The 20,373-nt window shown below is 41.4% G+C and overlaps 1 protein-coding gene across 1 annotated transcript; it reads left to right on the top strand.

Annotated features, from left to right (window-relative positions):
- Positions 1-13,827: 13,827 nt before the first annotated feature.
- LOC308079567 (extracellular calcium-sensing receptor-like) lies at positions 13,828-18,614 on the top strand (the record flags this gene model as incomplete). Its single annotated transcript, XM_080421116.1, has 7 exons — positions 13,828-13,937; positions 14,093-14,366; positions 14,844-14,912; positions 16,550-16,825; positions 17,169-17,396; positions 17,487-17,610; positions 17,701-18,614. The coding sequence occupies 7 exons, from the start codon at positions 13,828-13,830 to the stop codon at positions 18,612-18,614; spliced, it is 1,995 nt and encodes a 664-aa protein (XP_080277242.1).
- Positions 18,615-20,373: the final 1,759 nt, after the last annotated feature.

The raw sequence follows: 20,373 nt of genomic DNA, 5'->3' as shown, positions 1-20,373 counted from the left end.
TTGTTTCTTATAATATGTGATGATCACATCAAACTAATGAGCTGAATCTCGGCACCTGTTGCTCGTGTATGAGCATCATGGGATAGGTCGGATGTGAGCCACAGCAGCCATTTTGACATGAAATAGTAAGGTAAATACAATGATACTAGGTTGTGTTCCATTCAGGTCACACTGAGTCAGGGTGCTGCTATACTGTTGGCTCACTCAAAAGACTCTACTACACTAAATGGAACACAACCTTAGTTATTAGTATAATTATTGGCAACACCTGTGTTTAATCAATTGTTTCATGATGTCAATATGGTTGTCCTGAAAAAGGCAGAGAACTTCCAGAGCAAGAGACAGCAGTCCTTAAATTCTTGAGATCACCGCTAGATGGCGCTGGTGCAGTGCTGCTGCTATCTTTACGCTAATATAACAGAACAGCACAGAACCTGATTCACCTGACAACATGACAGTGAACGATAATTCCATGTGGATATATGCAATATTCTGAATCTGCAACATTGACTTCCATTTTGATGCTGTCCTGTGTATTATACATCAATGTATTGTGTCATTTAAACTCAGTGGTGGGAAGTATTATATACATTTATTCAAGTAGGCTACTGCAGCCTACTAAAAGTACAAATCTGAGGAATTTTATCATTACTGCAGTATTTTCAAATTTCCATACTCCACTACATCTCATTTGCAAATGTTGTACTTTTTACTCCACTACGATATTTGAAAATTAGTTACTAGTTACTTTGTAGATTTTGATTATTACAAAACATACATAAACCACTTCAATCCCTATATAATTCGTCTATTTTCAAAATATATAAATATATATATATTTTTTAAAAGGGACATTCTGCATAATGAGTACTTTTACTTTTGGTACTTTAAGTATATTTTGATGGCAATACTTTTGTACTTTTACTCAAGTAAATAGAGTATTTCTACATTGTGATATTGATACTTTTACTGTGAGAACAAATTGTAGTACTTCGGCCACGACTGTTTAAACTTAGAGCTCATGACATGAGCTGACAGGCAGACTAGAGCCTCATGTAGATAACTAGGTACTGCATTGTCTTAAATGCATTGTCTCAAAAGTCCATTTCTGTTGATGCAGTCCCTATGGTCATGATCCAAGGAATCCAGAGAGATGTTTTTGACTGAACAACCTAGGGTTCAAGAGAGGCCTGTTATAGTCAGTGGTGGCTTATCCAACGGGCTTGAGGTGCTGAAGCACAGGGCACCAACCTGGGGGGGGCACCAAACGGCGTGAAGAAGAAAAAGAATCGGCGAAATTTAGAAGCAGGGCTCCGCGCGGCACCGAACCGGGTCCAAGCACCGGGCACCATGAAGGGTTAATCCGCCTGGTTATAGTGACACCATGAGGCAGATTTGGGGCAAAGTTTCACTCCTATCAGTCCGCCTGAGATTAGCTATTCAATTGTCTGCTCCGAGGACGCTATTGTTAAATGAGTTTCGGGTTTGTTTCGAGTGGGGAAGGATCGGCGGACACGTAAATCCCGCCCACTACATTTGATTGGGTAAAGCGTGGCCTGCTTCCTGATCTGAAGGCACGCCCACTTGTAGGCCAGTGCGTATGCGATATGATGAACCCCCCCGACAGATTCAAACGCAGAGCAGAATCTGTTCTTGAGAGATTAGCTATTCACAGATGGACGGACAAGCAAATGGATGGACAGGGGTGCAAATATAATCTCCGGCCTTTGGCCGTCTGGCATGACGGAGATAATAAAATATTACGAAATTCTATTAACAACACACAAAAACATAAAAACGGTATAAAACACAATGAACAGTACAACCTGTTCAGGTTATGACCGATATAATAAAACACTCTTGACGACGTTCTTTAACTGCAGAGGTTGCTGTGTTTATTTAGCTTCTCACGTAGACACACAGCTGTGTTACAATTGTACTTTCAGTACATTCATTCACATGACACAACCGATTAAAATGACCAAAAACACATCCATCTCCTGCTCAGACCAAACAGAATTAAGTTTAAAGTTAATCATTACACCCCAAAAAATAAATAAATACAGGTTATAATCATTACAACTTATTTACTGATCTTTCAAGGAAACAAACAAAAAATGAAAATAAGCATTGTATCCCTATTAGGGCAAGAAGCTCAGTCACACGAGGGAGACTCAGAGTAGAGGCGCTGCTCCATTACATGGAAAGGAGACAGTTAAGGTCGTTCGAGTGTCTAGTTCGGATGCCTCCTGGGCATCTCCCTAGGGCGGTCCTCGGCACACATCCTGCTGGGAGAAGGCCACGGGGCAGACCAAGGTCCAGATGGGGATATTATATATCCACGCTGGCCTAGGAATGCCTCGGAATCCCACAAGTAGCTAATGCTGTGGCCCAAGAAAGTGGAGTCTGGGATTCTCTGCTGGAACTGTTACCTCCGCGACTCAACTCCAGATAAGCGGATGAAGATGGATGGATGGATGGATGTATCTATAGTATACAACTGTGGCCTGTTAGCACCAAACAAGATCTAAAGAGTACCAAAATAAAACACTAATATGTTTATACACATTTAAATATGACACAACCCTTGTTGTGTACATCTAAAAGGAAACTAATTTGTGTAAAGGCCTGTTTGTGCGAAAGCAGTATCACAATGATGCTCTTTTGAAAGCAGCAAAAAAATAAATATAAGAGCAAACCTAAGTGTGCAGAAGAATGAAAGTAGGCAACTATGTCAGGGTGTTTGTGAAAACACTAACAATGGGAGAGCAGAAGAAAATCCTCCCGAAGGAGAGAGAGCCCACCCAGGATGTCCTGAAACTGAGGTCCTCGTCACCCTCAGAGCCGAATTCCTTGAGGAGAGACGAACAGGATTCCAAATACATTGCGAGACCCAAACACTGCCCCGTTGCACCACATGGCAGCCAGCATAACCAACCAACCCCACCCACCTTCTGGGTGCACAAACCTGACCTCCTCGGCTCTAGTTGTGGCCGGGACCTTGGCGGCTGTGGTCTGAACATCAACGGTTGTGGTTGAGACCTCAGCCGTCTTGATGTCAACAACGGATGTAGGATGTATGTAGGATGCGTCCTGGTTTGATGTATGGAGGATGTATCCATATGTATCCAGATGTATCTGCATTTATTTCTTGCTGTTTGCTTCCTTCAGAGGTATTGTGAATGCCTTAACCTATAACTCAATTATATATCATATACAGTAGTATATACACATAAGTAGGATGTAGTCCATCGATTGTAGTCCATTTCCTGTTGCAGTTTGTTTTCTACAAATATTGAGGATTGTCTGAAGTTGCAATCTGACACAGTTCGGGACACTTCCTTTGGTGTGTCGCCTAGGTGACGCCTAAACCCTAACCTTTAACTTCACAAAAACTATGCCTAAACTACAACCTTTACCCTAATCCCACAAGCACTATTCCTAACCTTAACCCTAACCTCACAAAGTCAAAAACTATGTCTAAACCTAACCACGAAACCACATCCACCTGGGCGAAACACCGGGAAAAGAGAGAGTCCGGACACAGTTCAGGTAATCACTCAGACTCCTTCTGCAGTGCATTTGCATGTCAGATGATGGAATGAATGCCTCTACTCAAAAGAGATTAGTCTATATACACAGGGTTGCTATTACAGGGACATTGACACATTCTCAAATCTGTACTGATGAAATAGATGTTGTGGCTGTGATGTCATCCATTGGTTTGTGGATTCCCGTTTTGGAAGCCTTAAATTTGGCAAATTGACTGACACAATCCATGGATAGAACACATGTCGCCATCATGGATGTTTGCTGCCAGAATCGAACAAACTTAGACGAGAGAGTGGAGGGTGAAGTCAATATGATGTCACCTTGATATGACTTCACTGTGTCAATATGACATCATCAACATGATATCTGAGAGCCACATGGACGCCAAACAGTTAATAGACCCTGTCTGTTGACAGATGCTAGTTATATGCATAAGATTAAATAATGTCATTTGGATTTAGACATATGCTGTTTGCTTGTCCACAAATGCTTTTTTTTTTTTTTTTACTGTAGATAGCATGTTGTTTAGACAGATGACCTGGTATCCTCGTTTCTTTGTAGAACTTAATTGTTTTTCTTTTTTTCCCCTGCACTCTATTTACTTGACCATTTAACTCTGTCCTTTGTTGAATAGGATTCATGATATGAAAGTTTGTCTTGCACTTTGTGAGTTCCTCTCTAGATAAGAGTGTCGGCTAAATGCCTAAATTGTTGATTAACCCGATGTCTACTACATGTCATAACAGTAAATATGTAGCGTCAGATAATTAAATGAATAGTGGATATGTTGGTGTACCAGTTAACAATACAATAATTGTAAGGGCTTGTTCTTTGACACAAATGCTGAGGGCCAGGCAAGCCTTTCATTCTTTATTACCTCTGCCTGTTTACTCCTTTCTTATTATTTTGTATTCTTGAAGATATCTCTCTACCCCGTATCTGTATCTGTCTTGACTCCTGTGTTTCATACCGTATTTTGGCCTGTTTTTTTTCTTCATGGGGTGTGTAACTGATAGAAAATACGTTATTTTTTGGGTGAACTACTCCTTTAATTGGCCGAGCTTTGCTGCAGAAATTACATTTTGACCTTCACTCACTCATCCCATGGCCTAGGGGGCTGCAGGGGTGTTATGGTGGATGCTTGGGCAGTCAGGGATCTCCAGCGCTCTCCATCTTCTGCTATGCGAAGCAGGGTTTGGAAGCTGCAGCCAGTCCATTCCTTGTTGTTGTCCATCCAGGACTTTCTCTGCCTGCCTCTTCTCCGCTTTCCCCTCTACCAGTGGTGGAAAAAGTAGTCTGATTTTTCTTGAGTGAAATCTACAAGTACAAGTATGGAATTAGAAATGTACTTGAGTAAGAATACAAAAGTATTTGTATAAAAATGTACTTAAAGTACAAAAGTAGAAAGTACTCAAATGTTGTTTGAGTACTTTCAAACGTTTTAATGTATAGTTTTCAAATGTATAAAAATATTTCGAAAATAGCATATCTACAAATAGCATATCTACAATGCGTCACATCGCGACGCATTGTGAACTTGTAGATCGGCTATTTTCAAATGTCCGAAATGTATAGGGCTGAAGTGGTTAATGTATGTTTTTTGTAATAATAATAATCAAAATCTACAAAGTAACTTGTAACTAAAGTTTTCAAATAATTGTAGTGGAGTAAAAGTACAATATTTGCCTCTGAGATGTAGTGGAGTAGAAGTAAAAGTACAGACAATTGGAAATACTCCAGTGAAGTAAATAATACTTCAAATTTTTACTTAAGTACAGTACTTGAGTAAATGTACTTAGTTACTTTACACCACTGCCCTCTGTCCCCTGTAGGATGGTCTTTGACAGGGAGGTATGTCTTGTGACATGACCATACCAGGCCAGTTTGCGAAGTTTTACTGTTGATGATAGTAGAGGCTCCTGTTCCCCAGCATGGGTGGTAACTAACTGTCTTACATAATCATTTGTTCGGTGTTCCTTATATGATATATGTAGTATCCTTCTGTAGCACTTACTTTCAAAGGACTGTATCGTGCGCTCAGTGTCTGCTGTGAGTGTCAACCATAGAGTAGGGTGGAGAGTACAAGTCTGACCTTCACTGAGAAGCTGATGGGGTTACTCTTCCAAACACTGGCAAGTCTTGTCATGGCTGATGTTGCTATGTTGCTTATTGCTTTTGACCATTAGGCTCTATGCACAGCCGCCATATTGGAAAGAAATTGGGCCTATTCTTTACTTCCTTCAAAGGTGTTACCAATGATACTAATGAAGGCTCTGTCCCATTCTGGTCAAACAGAGTCAGGGCGCTGATATTGTTCATGTTGGCTCACTGGAAACACTCAGCTACACCAGTGAGTCTCAAAGTGTGGACCAGGTACCCTCATGGTTCCTTGAGGGGGTTCCAAATGGTGTGTATGAAGTCATGGAGTGTGCGAATGTATAAAGTGTAGAATGTGCTTATGTATCCATAGGCACATATAAAGAAGTCTCTGAGTAGATGCGTAGAAATACTCTGTTACAAGTAAAAGTATGGAATTAGAAATTTACTTGAGTAAAAATACAAAAGTATTTGTATAAAAATGTACTTTTTCAGTACTCAGTAAAATATTACTGTGCCTGCCACTCAAAAGGCTGAGGGAGGGTATATAGGATAGGCCTACAGACTACAATATACCATCAACAATATCGATACAAATGCACCTAAGATAATATACCTTCAAATATACTGTAGGCTACCATTTAAATGAAAAACACAGAAAACTCAGGAGCGAACAATAAATAAATAAATACTCAATTCCCTATTTAGAAACAGCTTCTATTGCTGCCAGTGACATATGAGCTGCAGTAACACAGCAGAATATTTGAATGTATTTTTTCCCAAGCATGTTTTGAACTTGTTTTGAACAAGGTACCAAGTCGGTGGAGTTCCCTCTGGTGGCGTGATTTTGAACATCACTGACCTTGGTGAAAGTATTATAGAGATACCGAGGAACTGAGCTGCTAACTATCTTCAGCACCCTGAGCTCCACAGTCTGTTGATGCTTTCAAGAGAGAGACTGAAGACTTTCTAACAGTTCTTTCTGACAGTTATTCTGCTTTTACCCCCAAGCCTTTTTTTTTTAGATGTGTTGTTTTTTTTGCAAATGTTTTTATTCTGTACTGTAGCACTTTGAGATTTGTCTCAAATGTAAAGTGCAATATAAATAAAATGTATGAATTAGTATTAAAATAAAAAGAAATATTACTATGTCAAATATAATCATACCACACCACAAGTGGAATGGGGATATATGGCTGCTGTTGAGTGGAATAAACTTTGATTTACATCAAAATCATCACCATAATGCAGCATTTAAACAGTGTGACAATTTCCTCATCTTACATAGGACAAGAAATGTATATTTCACAGAATATATCATTTTTGCAGCAACTGTATCAAGGCTTGTGTGCATCCAAACATTTATGTGAAGTTCACAGTAGGCTATTTGTTTAGTCACAATGTGTGATTAAAAAAATATAAATCAGTCTGACCACCAGAGGGTGTTATTGCCTCATGTAATTAAGAGAAACGACCTTGATGTTTGTACTTCCTAGGCAGAGGCAGATATTTATCATCATTGTCCAACCATGTCACTGTCTGATTGTGGAAAGTTACATTTGTGTCACTGCTTAATATATTAGTAAACATGTTCATACCGGGTGGGAAAAGAAAATAGAAAAATGTAAACAATATATAAAGACCCAAATATAACTGCTTGGATTGAATCTATGAAATGGTTTGCTAAATTAGAGCTGCACTAACTAACTTTCCTCTTCTCCCTCATGGGCAAGTGGTGAACTTTACCACTGAGCTAATAGAGCCGGCATGCTTGCTCAGAGGAGAAATAGAATTTTGACCTTCAGGTCAAAGTTTGTGTGAAACCAGAAACCGGATCTAAATGTCTCAATAGATGAACAGGAAGACCTAATACGACCATGTCAATTTCAGTATATTTCAAAGTTTCAGTATATTGTATTAACATACTCTTGGACAAAATAACATTTTATTCATTACATTACATTACATTACAGTCATTTAGCAGACGCTTTTATCCAAAGCGACTTACAATAAGTGCATTCAACATAGGTAGGGAACGAAAACTACTAATCACCAGAAGTCTTAAGTGCATTTTCTGCAAAAACAAGCAACCAAGAGTATACCTAGCGCTAAGGTAAAATTTCCTTTCCTTAAACAGATGAGACAAAAAAAAATCAAATGAGCAGGTGCTAAAACAAATAAGTGTATCGACTAAACAAGATCCAATAAAACAATACAACAATAAAACAAGCGTTCGTACAACTAGTTAACAACAAGTAGGCCAGGCAAAGAGGAAGGGTAGTGTTTCCTGAAGAGGTGGGTTTTCAGCCTGCGGCGAAAGATGGGCAGTGACTCTGCTGTCCTGACATCAGTGGGAAGTTCATTCCACCACTGTGGGGCCAGAACAGAAAAAAGTCCTGACCGTGTGGATCGGACGGCCAGAAGGACCCTTGAGTGACGAGGCAATCAGTCGGGCAGGGGTGTAGGCATCGACCATAGCCCGGAGGTAAGAAGGAGCTGTTCCTTTCACTGCCCTATAGGCTAGCACCAGGGTTTTAAACTGGATGAGAGCCGCTACGGGGAGCCAGTGTTGAGAACGGAGAAGGATAGAAGTAGATACTTCTCCGTGCGGAAGGGGCGAATCCTCTTGATGTTGTAGAGGAGGAATCTACAGGACCGTGTCACTGATGCAATGTTTGCCGAGAACGACAGTTGATCGTCTAGGGTCACACCCAGATTCTTCGCAGTCCGAGTTGACGTCACCACAGCATTATCAATGGTGATGGCCATGTCTCGGTGCGGACAGCCCTTCCCCGGGAGGAACATCAGCTCGGTCTTGTCCAGGTTGAGCTTCAGGTGGTGCGTCGACATCCACTCCGAGATGTCAGCCAGACAAGCAGCAATGCGTGCCTCCACTTGTGTGTCAGAGGGGGGGAATGAGAGGATCAGCTGGGTGTCATCGGCATAGCAGTGGTAGGAAAAGCCATGGGAGTGGATGACAGCACCAAGAGATGTAGTGTAGAGAGAGAAAAGAAGAGGACCCAGAACCGAGCCTTGGGGAACCCCAGTAGTGAGCCTGTGTGGTTCTGACACAGACCCTCTCAACATCACCTGGTAGGAGCGACCCGTCAGGTAGGATGCAAACAGGGATAGTGCAGAGCGTGAGACACCCATCCCCTCAAGGGTGGAGAGGAGGATCTGATGTTTCACTGTGTCGAACGCTGCAGACAGGTCCAGGAGTATTAGGACGGAGGAGAGAGAGTTCGCTCTAGCGGCATGGAGCGACTCCGTCACTGCCAGGAGGGCAGTCTCGGTCGAGTGACCCACCTTGAACCCAGACTGGTATTCTTTTACAAAAGTTACTACAGCTATAAAGGGATAGTTCACCCCCAAAAAAAATTTCCTGTCTTTTACACACCCCATGGAGCCTTGAATTCACAGAGAATGTTTTTTTTTTGTTGCATTCTTAGCCTTAAGCTATTTTTAATATAGGATTAGTGTATTGTATTATTATTATGAGTAACTTTTATTTTAATAAGAATGTAAAATAACAATGAGAATGTAGAAGAATAAAAGGTGTAACATATTAATAATAGAAACTTTAGGTTTGATCAACTGTCCTTGACATTTTCAGATTCTTCGTGAAGAAGATTAGTTAACATTCTTTGAAAAGGTAAGATTTTTTCCCATTCCAAGTGGCTATGACTGCCTGGCAAAGTTTGCGGCCCTGGGTAGACAACCTGACCAGGCGGAGATTGGCGGAGATCTGCACTGAGGAGGAGCGCAGCATTGTAGTTATGCGAATCAATTGTACTGTACATGGTGCAGCCCGTCAGTAACTGTGTTGGCTTCATTTCGCGCACATCGCAAGCAACGCAGTGTGTGTGTGTGTGTGTGTGTGTGTGTGTGTGTGTGTGTGTGTGTGTGTGTGTGTGTGTGTGTGTGTGTGTGTGTGTGTGTGTGTGTGTGTGTACGGATCTGCGCGTGCAAGCGCACGCACATGTATGTTGACATAATGACGGCGTGATTCTCTGGCTGTAGTGCGATGCAAGCGCATGATGTTGGTGTGAAGGGCGAATATTCAATCTAGACGATCTACCAACTCACAACGTGTCACAGCACGATACGTTGTGTGCTTGTAAATGAGCAATTCTTTTGGCCTCGTATAGAGCTCTGAAGAGACAGGAACACAGAGACAGAAACATTAGGTTTGTTGCATTCCTCGTGGGAAAATTTTATATGTACGAATTTTGTCTGTGTACAAAATAACTTGAGAACAAATGGCTTTTCATTAAACTTGGTGGGAATGATCGGTAGGCTAGGCTGCCACGTGATTAACCACTTAAACCCTATATTAACTAGAAAAGGTGCACAACGGACCACAGGTCTCCGCCAGGTAAGGTAGGTTATTGTGGGCCAGCAATATTCGAAATCAGGATGGAATATGAAAAATCAGACAGATCCATCCTGATCACATAACTATAGATAGAATGTGTACCGATTTGCGTGATGTTTGGATACAATCTGTAGGAGTCGTATCAAATAATTTGTTAAGAAAAAATCGGACAATCTGGTGGTGCTATAACATGTTTCACGGCATTCGGACGCTGACTTTATGATTTGAGGCATTTTGTTCAAAACAAGCCACTCCTGCAAACTTTACATGCCAATCAGTGGTGGTTTTGTCAGCTCCGAGGACACTATTGTTGTTACTATTGTTAAATGAGTTTCGGTTTGTTTCCAGTGGGGAACGAGCCGCACAGACGTAAATCCCGCCCACTACATTTGATTGGGTAAAGCGCGGCCTGCTTCCTGATCTGAAGGCACGCCCACTTGTAGCCAATGTGCATGGGTTCTCAACACGGCTACCGACAGATTCAAGCGCAGCGATGGATCTGTTCTTATTACTCTGACTCAGACATAACCATAAACAAACCCGATACGGCCATATATAGGCAGGACCACACCACGTCACTCTGACTCAGACAGAACCATAAACAAACCCGATACACCCATATATAGGCAGGACCACAGGCCTGTCACTCTGACTCAGACATAACCATAAACAAACCCGATACGGCCATATATAGGCAGGACCACGCCACGTCACTCTGACTCAGACAGAACCATAAACAAACCCGATACACCCATATATAGGCAGGACCACAGGCCTGTCACTCTGACTTAGACATTACCATAAACAAACCCGATGCTGTTGTCTGACCGATATGTCCATATATAGTAATATAATATATGCCATATATGGATCTCCAGTTGTCCAGAACCTCCGATCCAACAAAAATACCATATGTGGGCATGCCAATATATGGGCATGCCAATATATGGGCATATACTGAAAACATCTAGCCTAGTAAACCACCCGGTCGCAGAATTCAATTTCATTTTCATTCAGCATTAAATGCTGAATGAGTAGCGCAGCTCTGAATCTGTTTTCTAGAGATAATGGGTACTCTGACAAAGCCCCCGACACTATGACTCATACATATCGGTCGGATTGGCGGTGCAACGTAGGTGTGAGGGCCGCGTAGCAGCCCGAACTCCAGTTGCATGACAATAGCACATCTAAAGCTCACACGCATCACATTGCAAGCTTGTAGATGTGCTATTTTCTCTAATTGTGAAAAAAACATTAAGTTTACAAAATGTTACTGAATTCCTATTTATTGGGATAGTGGCAAAGTAGCTGTACACTCTTATGGAAGAGTGACACATCTGACACACATCTGTAGGTGGAAGAGTGCACTGCTGAATGCGGTGCATGGTTATAATGCAATTAAAGGGAAACTTTACATTTTCAACCGAAACCCCATTGTTCTGATGTGAGGAGTTCAATAATGTGTTGCAACCTTATGTCAGTCTTCTGTGTATTTCTTCGCTTAATGGGATTTATGGTATAGGTTGAATATCAGTGATGTTTTCCCTTTAAATGGATATACTGTACTTTTAACCAAAAAATGCCATGAGACCTATTGCTTTGTATGTGCATTTCAATAAGTTAATTATTAAAAGGTATCGTTTCATTTTGAAATTGTGAACATTCAGCAAATTCACATTATTCCCTAGTTCCCTTCTGAAATGTAAGGAACTTTTTTTTTAAATTGCTTGGAATTTTCAGACCCTTTGCGGACTTAATAATTACTAATCATTCCAGTCTGAAACCATTTATATCTACAATTGGGGTATTCTATATTTGTATTGTATTTGTCTTTCTAAGCAAACAATCATTTTTGATGAATTGTTGCTCATCCCAGCACTGTTTGACACTGTACAATATGCTACTAGCTAATAGCACTCCAGTGTCCTTGTTAATTAATGTTAGCGTGTTTTGAAACAATCTCTGGTGGTGACTCATTGTCTCATTGGACCTGAAAATTAATCATTTTCCAACATCACACCTGTTGACAGACTATTTCATAGCCCCTGGCCCAGATGTCATCACTAGTAAACACATACTGTACCTGCCTTTGATTGCCCGTCTCATGTTTCATTCGTACCCTGGGAATAGTCTTGCGATGCCAGACCATCGGGATAAGCAAAGTGAGAAACTAATGCCACTGCTCTGGACACAAATAATGTCACTGGCCCAAAATGAAGGACAAGCATAGAGACTTGGAAACCATTTTTGTTTTTACTCTCTAATTGTTTCCACCAAGTTTTAGCAATGGAAGCTGAGACATTGTATCAGACTCTAGTTGAATGAAGCGTTTCGAGACCGACCTGGTAATTTTCCAGGTGCTGGAGCTCGTAAACAACCTGTTCCTCTAGGGCAGTGTTTCCGAACCTGGGGTTTGGCCTCCCCGGGGACTTTTGTCCGCTGTCTGCCTGTCTGTTCTTAATATGATTACAGTCCAAATGTAACTTTAACATAGCGAACTCCAACATGTAACACCATTGTATTAAGCACAGTAATAATCTGTACGTTATCTCTGGCAGGCCGGAAAGCCGCCGGATATAGCAAAGCGCTTCACGTTTTGGACAATAAGGGTCGTTACAGACGGGGAGCGGTGGATGCGGGCGGTCTCGCTCGGATCAGTGGGGATCGCTGTTGTTCATTGTTGTTTTGTCCTACTGCGCGTAGTGGGGACAGAATAAAGCTGACCGCAATCCAGCTCTTGCCGCCCGTGCATGTGTGCACAAATGAGCGCGAACATTTCACGGGACCGCGCCCACTCGCCCCACCGCCCTTCAACTTCTCCACGCGTCCCAAATAATCGCCCGCCTCTCATTGAAAATGAATTAAATAGGCACGTCAGCCGCTACTCGTCTGAAACGACCCTTACTCTTGTAACCTAGGGCGCCCATTTCTGCCTGACAAGATTTTCCGCCATTTTGTGTTTTCTTCAAAACGCACTTTTTCCTACTTCTACAGCTTTTGTCCAAAACGCACGTTAGCAGATCACTGTAGTTATGTCATCAAGATGTATCTGTTCGAGTTCTCAGATTTCATTCCAAATAGAAAAAATTGGCTTTCAAAGCGTTTGCTGGAGGGGCCCGTTTTGCACAAAATGCCAAAGATAATGAACGCAGCATCCAATCGGCGTGAAACTTTGAACGCTCATTTCCAGTAGTAGGCCAAGGAAGAACGGCCACCCCACATCTTTGAAATCGGTCACATGGTGGCGCTATAAGAGGTTGCGTCATGTTTTGGTCTGGAACTCTTGAAACTGTACTGTATGTATGTCGGACAGTCCATTTTTCGTTTTCCCTGAATTCCTTGGATCATGACACAACTCCCCATAGAGTCCCTCCCCATTTGTGTCTACATTTTTCACCATTTTGCATTTATTTCAAAACACATTGTTTGCTACCACTCCACGGATTTTGTCCAAAACTCCCACAAATCGATACACATTACCTCTAGAGTCATGTGATCAACATGTGCCCCTAGTTCTGTCTCTGCCCAGATGGGTGCTGTTAAAGATTACGTAATTACATGAGTTGGCACAGGGGATGGCATAGGGGATGGCAGTGCTATGCACTGTGTATAAAATGTAGCGAGTGGACAATCAATTTGAGAAAGGGGTTTGACAGAGAAGGACAGTCATGGGCGCTTCTCTAGACATACGCCTGCTGTTATCATACCTGTACTTGACCTTGATATTGTTCTCTCCCTTCTCTCATTTGTCTTCCTCACCTTCCTCTTCTTGTGAGTTACGGACACAGTTTAATCTCAACAGAATGTACCAGGCTGGGGGCTTTGCTGTGGGAAGCTTGTTTCCGCTCCATTACTACGCTGTCTTCCCTGAGCTGTCTTTCACCTCCAAGCCACAAGACCCCACTTGTTATGGGTGAGTATCACACATAGAGTAGCAGGCAAGAGAACAGGGCACTTGTTTTGATAGATAGTATCATATGATTAGGTGATGTTGTATGTTTCAACAGAAATAAATATTAAAGGTTACAATGTCATTGTGTGTGTTAGTTTTATCGTTAATGGGTTCAGATGGGCCCAGACCATGGCTTTTGCCATTGATGAGATCAACAGAAACACCAGCCTACTTCCCAATGTGACTCTGGCATATAGTTCCTATGATGACTGTCTCACACTTGGAATTGGATTACGTGCAGCATCGTCATTGGTCAGTGGGACAGAGGAGAGGTTTCAGCTGGATGAGCACTGTGTTGGGTCCCCTCCGGTGCTTGGAATTGTTGGTCATGTTACCTCAACAAATTCTATTGCCATCTCTAGTATGTTAGGTTTGTACAGAGTGCCCATGGTAAGTTTCCTACTTGAAACCCCATTTTACCATCACCAAATTATTGGTAACTTGCTTATTTACAAATACAATCTGATAAACAATGTATAAAGTATTTTTAAAGCTTAAAGATTTTTCGGTCATTCAAATGTAATCTACAATGTCTGATTGTTTATTCCTTGTGTCAGTTATGTTTTTATCATCAGTCAATCAAAGGGTACATTTCAATTTGCCTACAGCACACTCGCTTAGCGAATCTAGCCTGGCATGGTCAGACTAATATCACTGCGTAGATAGTCTGGAATCTCTGTGTGGAACCTGTATTTCCAAGGGACGAATCCATTTCATGTTTTCAAGAGAGAGAGAGAAAGCGAGAGAGAGGGGTAGAAAGAGATTTATTTTTCTCCCCTCTCCGCTCACATGCTCTGTTTGCAGGGGAAATTTGACAAAGAATTTGGTGTATTTATTACACAACACATGTTCTGTGCCTTTTTGCAGATAAGTTTCTATCCCACCTGCTCCTGTCTGTCTCTGAATCAGTTCCCATCCTACAATAATCGCCCTCTAGTGAGTGTAATGGATATTTTATGTTGCCTCATTTAATTTGCTTGTTTCTATTATTGCTGGAGCAGAAGGCCTCAGTGTCAAAACTGAATTATTAGATATTTTCCCATGTAGAATCTTTGTAGGAGATTCACTGATTTGCCACTAAGTGAATAATCTAGCCTAAGGATTTATCCAATCCCTCCATTCTTTATCCAATCAGGTGCGAGCTATACTCCAGATTTTGGGGCGGTTTGGGTGGATTTGGATAGGACTGTTGGTTATTGATAATGACTATGGCCACAATAATGCCCAAATATTCCAGTCTGATTTGGCCCAATCTGGTTTGGGTTGTCTTGCATATTTTGAGGTTCTGCCCTGGAACCATGACCCAGCTGAACTTCAGAGGATTGTCACATTGATGAAGAAATCCACAGCTCGTGTGGTCATTTTATTTGGATATGGGATCCATGTGGTTAATCTCATGGAGGAGGTTGGTGTTGTGATAAGTAATTTAGGGGTTCATAATTATAAGGAATCTGAAATTAGTTATACTGAAAGTTATACTTGAAGTATGAAGTATGTCCTTGAAGTATGTCCTTGTATGAAGTACGTATGAAGTATGTCCTTGAAGTATGTCCTTGAAGTAAATTAAGTATGTCCTTTATATTTTACATAAAATAGGTTGCAATGTTTTGCAGGCATTTTTTTTATTGAAAAGCAATTTAATCGTGTGCATTAAATAAGGCATGCATGCGCGCACACACACACACACACACACACACACACACACACACACACACACACACACACACACACACACATCATGGAACTGTTGATTAGAAAAGTTCATAATAAATGTATTTTTTGTGTATCGTTAGTCCTTTATTAAATAATGGGTAATTGGCTGCATTAATAGCTCTTAATTATTAAAACGTAATATGCCATTTAATAATACGTAATTAATATACCTGTCAATATATGAATCCTGAAGGAAGTGTAGTTATAAAACGATAATTCTTTGAAAGACAGGGTTGTGCTGTTCCTTTGATCTTCTTAATTAAAATGTATGATTTTATAACAAATCCTATAGTAAAAACAAAATCACATGCTAAAATTATGGAAATCAAGGATAAATGCAATGAAAAAAGGTCCTTAGGGCTTAAGGGGAAAAGGAATAGAAAATAAAATGATTCATTAATTGACCTCAGCAACATATATGTGTGTATGTATATATACATATACACACAAACACAAACACACACACACACACACACACACACACACACACACACACACACACACACACACACACACACACACACACACACACACACACACACACACACACACACAATCAACAGGTGGTAAGACAGAACGTGACAGGTCTGCAATGGATAGCTGGTGTGAGCTGGTCAAGAAATCCTATATTCCAGACTCCTCACTTCATGCCATATCTGGGAGGCACCCTGGGAGTTAACATGCATCATGGAGAGATACCAGGTCTCAAGGACTTCTTGTCAAAAGTGCATCCTGACAATGACCCCGACAACAGCCATGAAAATAGCATAGTGAGTCTTTTGTTTATTTTGGCATTCAAGCTGCAATTTCAAACTGATGTCTGTTTTTAAATACAAGGTATTTTACTCACGTTTTTTCAGGTGAGGCAGTTTTGGGAGCACACTTTTCAGTGTAAATTTGCACCCCTTCCATCAGAGTGGGTGGATGCTGGTGGAGGGGTGTGTACTGGACAAGAGGACCTAGGTACAGCAGAAACTTCTTTTTTGGATGTGTCTGAGCTCGGGGGAGAGTATAATGTGTACAAGTCTGTGTATGCTCTAGCCCATGCCCTCCATGACATGTTGCAATGTGTGCCAGGAAGAGGGCCTTTCATTGGGCACAGCTGTGCCAGTTTACAGACAGTAGAGCCATGGCAGGTGTGATATAAATTCACAATATATTTATTGATTTGTATAAATTCACAATATATTTATTGATTGTTACTTTTTCCAAACAACATTACATTACAGAAAACAAAATGGGCAATTACATTGAACATTACAAGACAATCACACAAAATAACAACAAAAGGACACATTATGAGAATAACAACAGCATCGGCACTACTCCTCTCCTAGCCTCCCAATACACAAATCTGAAGAGGTGTTGTGAATGTGTATATTGTACAAAGTAGTTTTGTTTGTTTGTTTGCTTATTTGTTTGTTTGTTTGTTTGTTTAAGTCTCTTGGTCATCATAATTTTTCTCATCACCTTTTCTAGCTTATGTATTACCTGGAAAAGATCAATTTCACCACAGCACTTGGTGATGAAGTATCATTTGATGAGAATGGTGAAGCTTTAACCATCTTTGATATCATAAACTGGGTGTGGCTCCCTGATGGAAGCACAAAGATTCTCACTGTAGGTCAATTTAAGAAATCAGCCTCCACAGGTGAAGAATTCATCCTTGATGAAGACAGAATCTTCTGGAACTTTGAATCCAAAAAGGTTTGTGACTTCCTAAAATATCTACTGTCGAGCTTATGTGAATGTAAGTTCATTGATACTGAAATGATACATTCTTACTTTTCCCTGTAGCCGCCTCGGTCAGTGTGTAGTGAGAGCTGTTCCCCTGGAACCCGTGTGGCCAGAAGGAAAGGGGAACCTTTCTGCTGCTTTGACTGTCTTGCTTGCTCTGAAGGAGAGATCAGCAATGAGACTGGTAAGTTTACATGATGTAGCAATGTACAGCAAGTTATGTTTAGGATGATACTGTACATAGCTGGGCCTTTAATCTTACCCTCTTTATTAGACTCTACAGAGTGCACCAGTTGTCCAGAGGACTTCTGGTCCAGTCCCCAGCGTGACCACTGTGTCCCTAAGAGTGTGGAGTTCCTCTCCTACCATGAGGCCCTGGGTATCTCCTTGACAACCATCACATTGCTAGGCACACTTAACTGTGCTATTGTCCTGGGAATCTTCATCTATCATCGAAGCACACCTATGGTGCGCGCCAACAACTCAGAACTCAGCTACCTTCTCTTGTTGTCCCTCAAACTATGTTTTATGTGTTCACTTCTCTTCATTGGCCGCCCAAGGCTCTGGACTTGTCAGCTGAGGCATGCAGCATTTGGAATCAGCTTTGTTCTGTGTGTCTCATGTATCCTGGTAAAGACTATGGTGGTGTTGGCCGTGTTCGAGGCCTCCAAGCCTAGCGGTGCGGACATTATGAAGTGGTTTGGTGCCATGCAGCAGAGAGGAACAGTTCTGGGTCTTACTTTCATCCAGGCAACAATCTGCACAGCCTGGCTTGTGTCTGCCTCACCAACTCCTCATAAAAACACACAATACCACAGTGATAAGATAGTCTATGAGTGTGATGTGGGATCAACAGTTGGTTTTGCAGTGTTGTTAGGTTATATTGGTTTACTGGCACTCCTCAGCTTCCTCCTAGCATTCATGGCAAGGAATCTTCCAGACAACTTCAACCAAGCCAAGTTAATCACTTTCAGCATGTTGATCTTCTGTGCCGTGTGGATAGCCTTCATCCCAGCATATATCAGCTCTCCAGGCAAATATGCAGATGTGGTGGAGGTATTTGCTATCTTAGCATCTAGTTTTGGCCTTTTGGTGGCATTGTTTGGACCAAAGTGTTATATAATCCTTTTGAGACCTGAGAGAAACACAAAAAAGTCCATCATGGGTCGAGGTGCCACCAAGACCTAGAAGCATAACTCTGCTGTCCAGCGCGAACCTGCTAACTCCAAAACGCTCATTGTTCAGGAAACGAAAAAACTAAATATAAGTTTTTCAGGAAATGAAGAAAACCTTATATTTTTTTAAAACAAAGCAATACTTCCTCATCAAAGTTGGTATAGTGACTTTATATATTGTTAGATACTTGTATGTGTCATTATATTATAAACACTTTACCCAAATCCAGCGCAAGTGGAGTTAGTAGTTTCATACGTGCAGAAATCAAGCTGAAATGGAGTTAGGAGTCCGAACAACAATAGCTCCACTCGCTGCTGAGGGAGAGGTTTCAAAAGGGTATAAATTCCCAAAAGCTAACAATGGATCTCCAAGCTCACAATGCATCACAACGTGTGAATTAATGCCCTGATGCTTCATGACACTTATTATATAGGCCTACAATAATAAACAGGACTTTAAATATTACAATAACTTCTGCAAAGAGGTAGTAGAACTAGCGTGACAGAAATGCTATGAACTCCTTTCTTCTTGTCACATTGCTCTCCTCATTAAACACTTCATAGATTTTAGAAATATAATTACTTGTTTTCATAACATTAGCGTCAGTCCTAAGTTTTATAAACAGGTACACTGCATAGTTTTAACAGACTACGGGGAGAAAAACCCTGCCGTTTAGTTTGTTTATGTGCTGCGTGCTCCTTCTTTCTCACTGCGCCAGCACGCTCTGCCTGTAGGAGAGGAGAGAGGGGGAGTTGCGTGGTGTTGACGGACAGTTTGAGGATCCAATGGAGTTGTTAGGTTTTGTCAGAGGCGCTTTTTAATACTTTTCATTGGTTAAATTTTTTTTTTACACAGACGTAAAGGGTGTTCAATAGCGTTGATTTATGAAAAAAAAAAAAAAAGCTGAAAATTGAGTCAGCTGGTTCGTCCTGGACACCGACGATAAATTCAATGACAATGCATTTTCTGTTTTTTAGAACAATAAGTGTACTGTATGTGGATAGCTTTAATGGTCACAGCCTATATAGGGAGCAAATTCATACGCATAATTAATGCTTAACTCTTTGATTGCCATGGACTTGTAGACGCGTCCGTAGGCACTTAGCCCACAGTGCCATGGACACGTTAGACGTGTTGGGGCTTTTCAGTGGTTTTCCACCAGATGGCGATGTTGGCTACCTTATGAATGATGCTTTCACTGCCAGATAACGTCAGACCCGGAATTGACCCGAAAGTAAAGCTTGTTTACTTCCTGTTTATTTCCTGAGAGAAAATCCCTATAGCTGAATTCCAATACCCAACATCTCGGCCACTCGCTCACTCCCACTCGGTCACTCCAGCTTGACCCGAAAATAGTCTGGGCCCAATTGTTCATTTGTTTTTTGGAGGAGGCGAGTGAAGTCGAGTGGAGGAGGCGAGTCGGCTCTCCGAGTCCGCATGGAGCGATTGTACATGAAGTGTAGGCTCGACCACTCTCCACATCTCCTCGCGGAAGACTTCCGCATCACGTGTACACGTATTTTTTTTCCCTTCTCCCGTGACGTATACATGGTCCTCCTCCACATGTGGCCACACCCACTGCTTGAAACCCGAAACCATGCCGAAAAAAAGGAATAAATGGCTTTGCACAACAATGTTACCTATAAAGATAACGATGTGGCCATCCACATTGATGAATTGTCTATTCTTATATTCTGTATTATTCTATACCTGCATATTATTCTATGCATGTATATTTTCATCCACGGCTCTGGTCCAGCTGTATGAAACG

This window comes from Gymnoscopelus braueri, assembly GCF_963280865.1.
Source record: "Gymnoscopelus braueri genome assembly, chromosome: 23".
In the NCBI taxonomy this organism is placed as follows: Eukaryota; Metazoa; Chordata; class Actinopteri; order Myctophiformes; family Myctophidae; genus Gymnoscopelus; species Gymnoscopelus braueri.
Note: the sequence above shows the minus strand (reverse complement) of the source record. Positions and strands in the feature narration are given on the sequence as shown.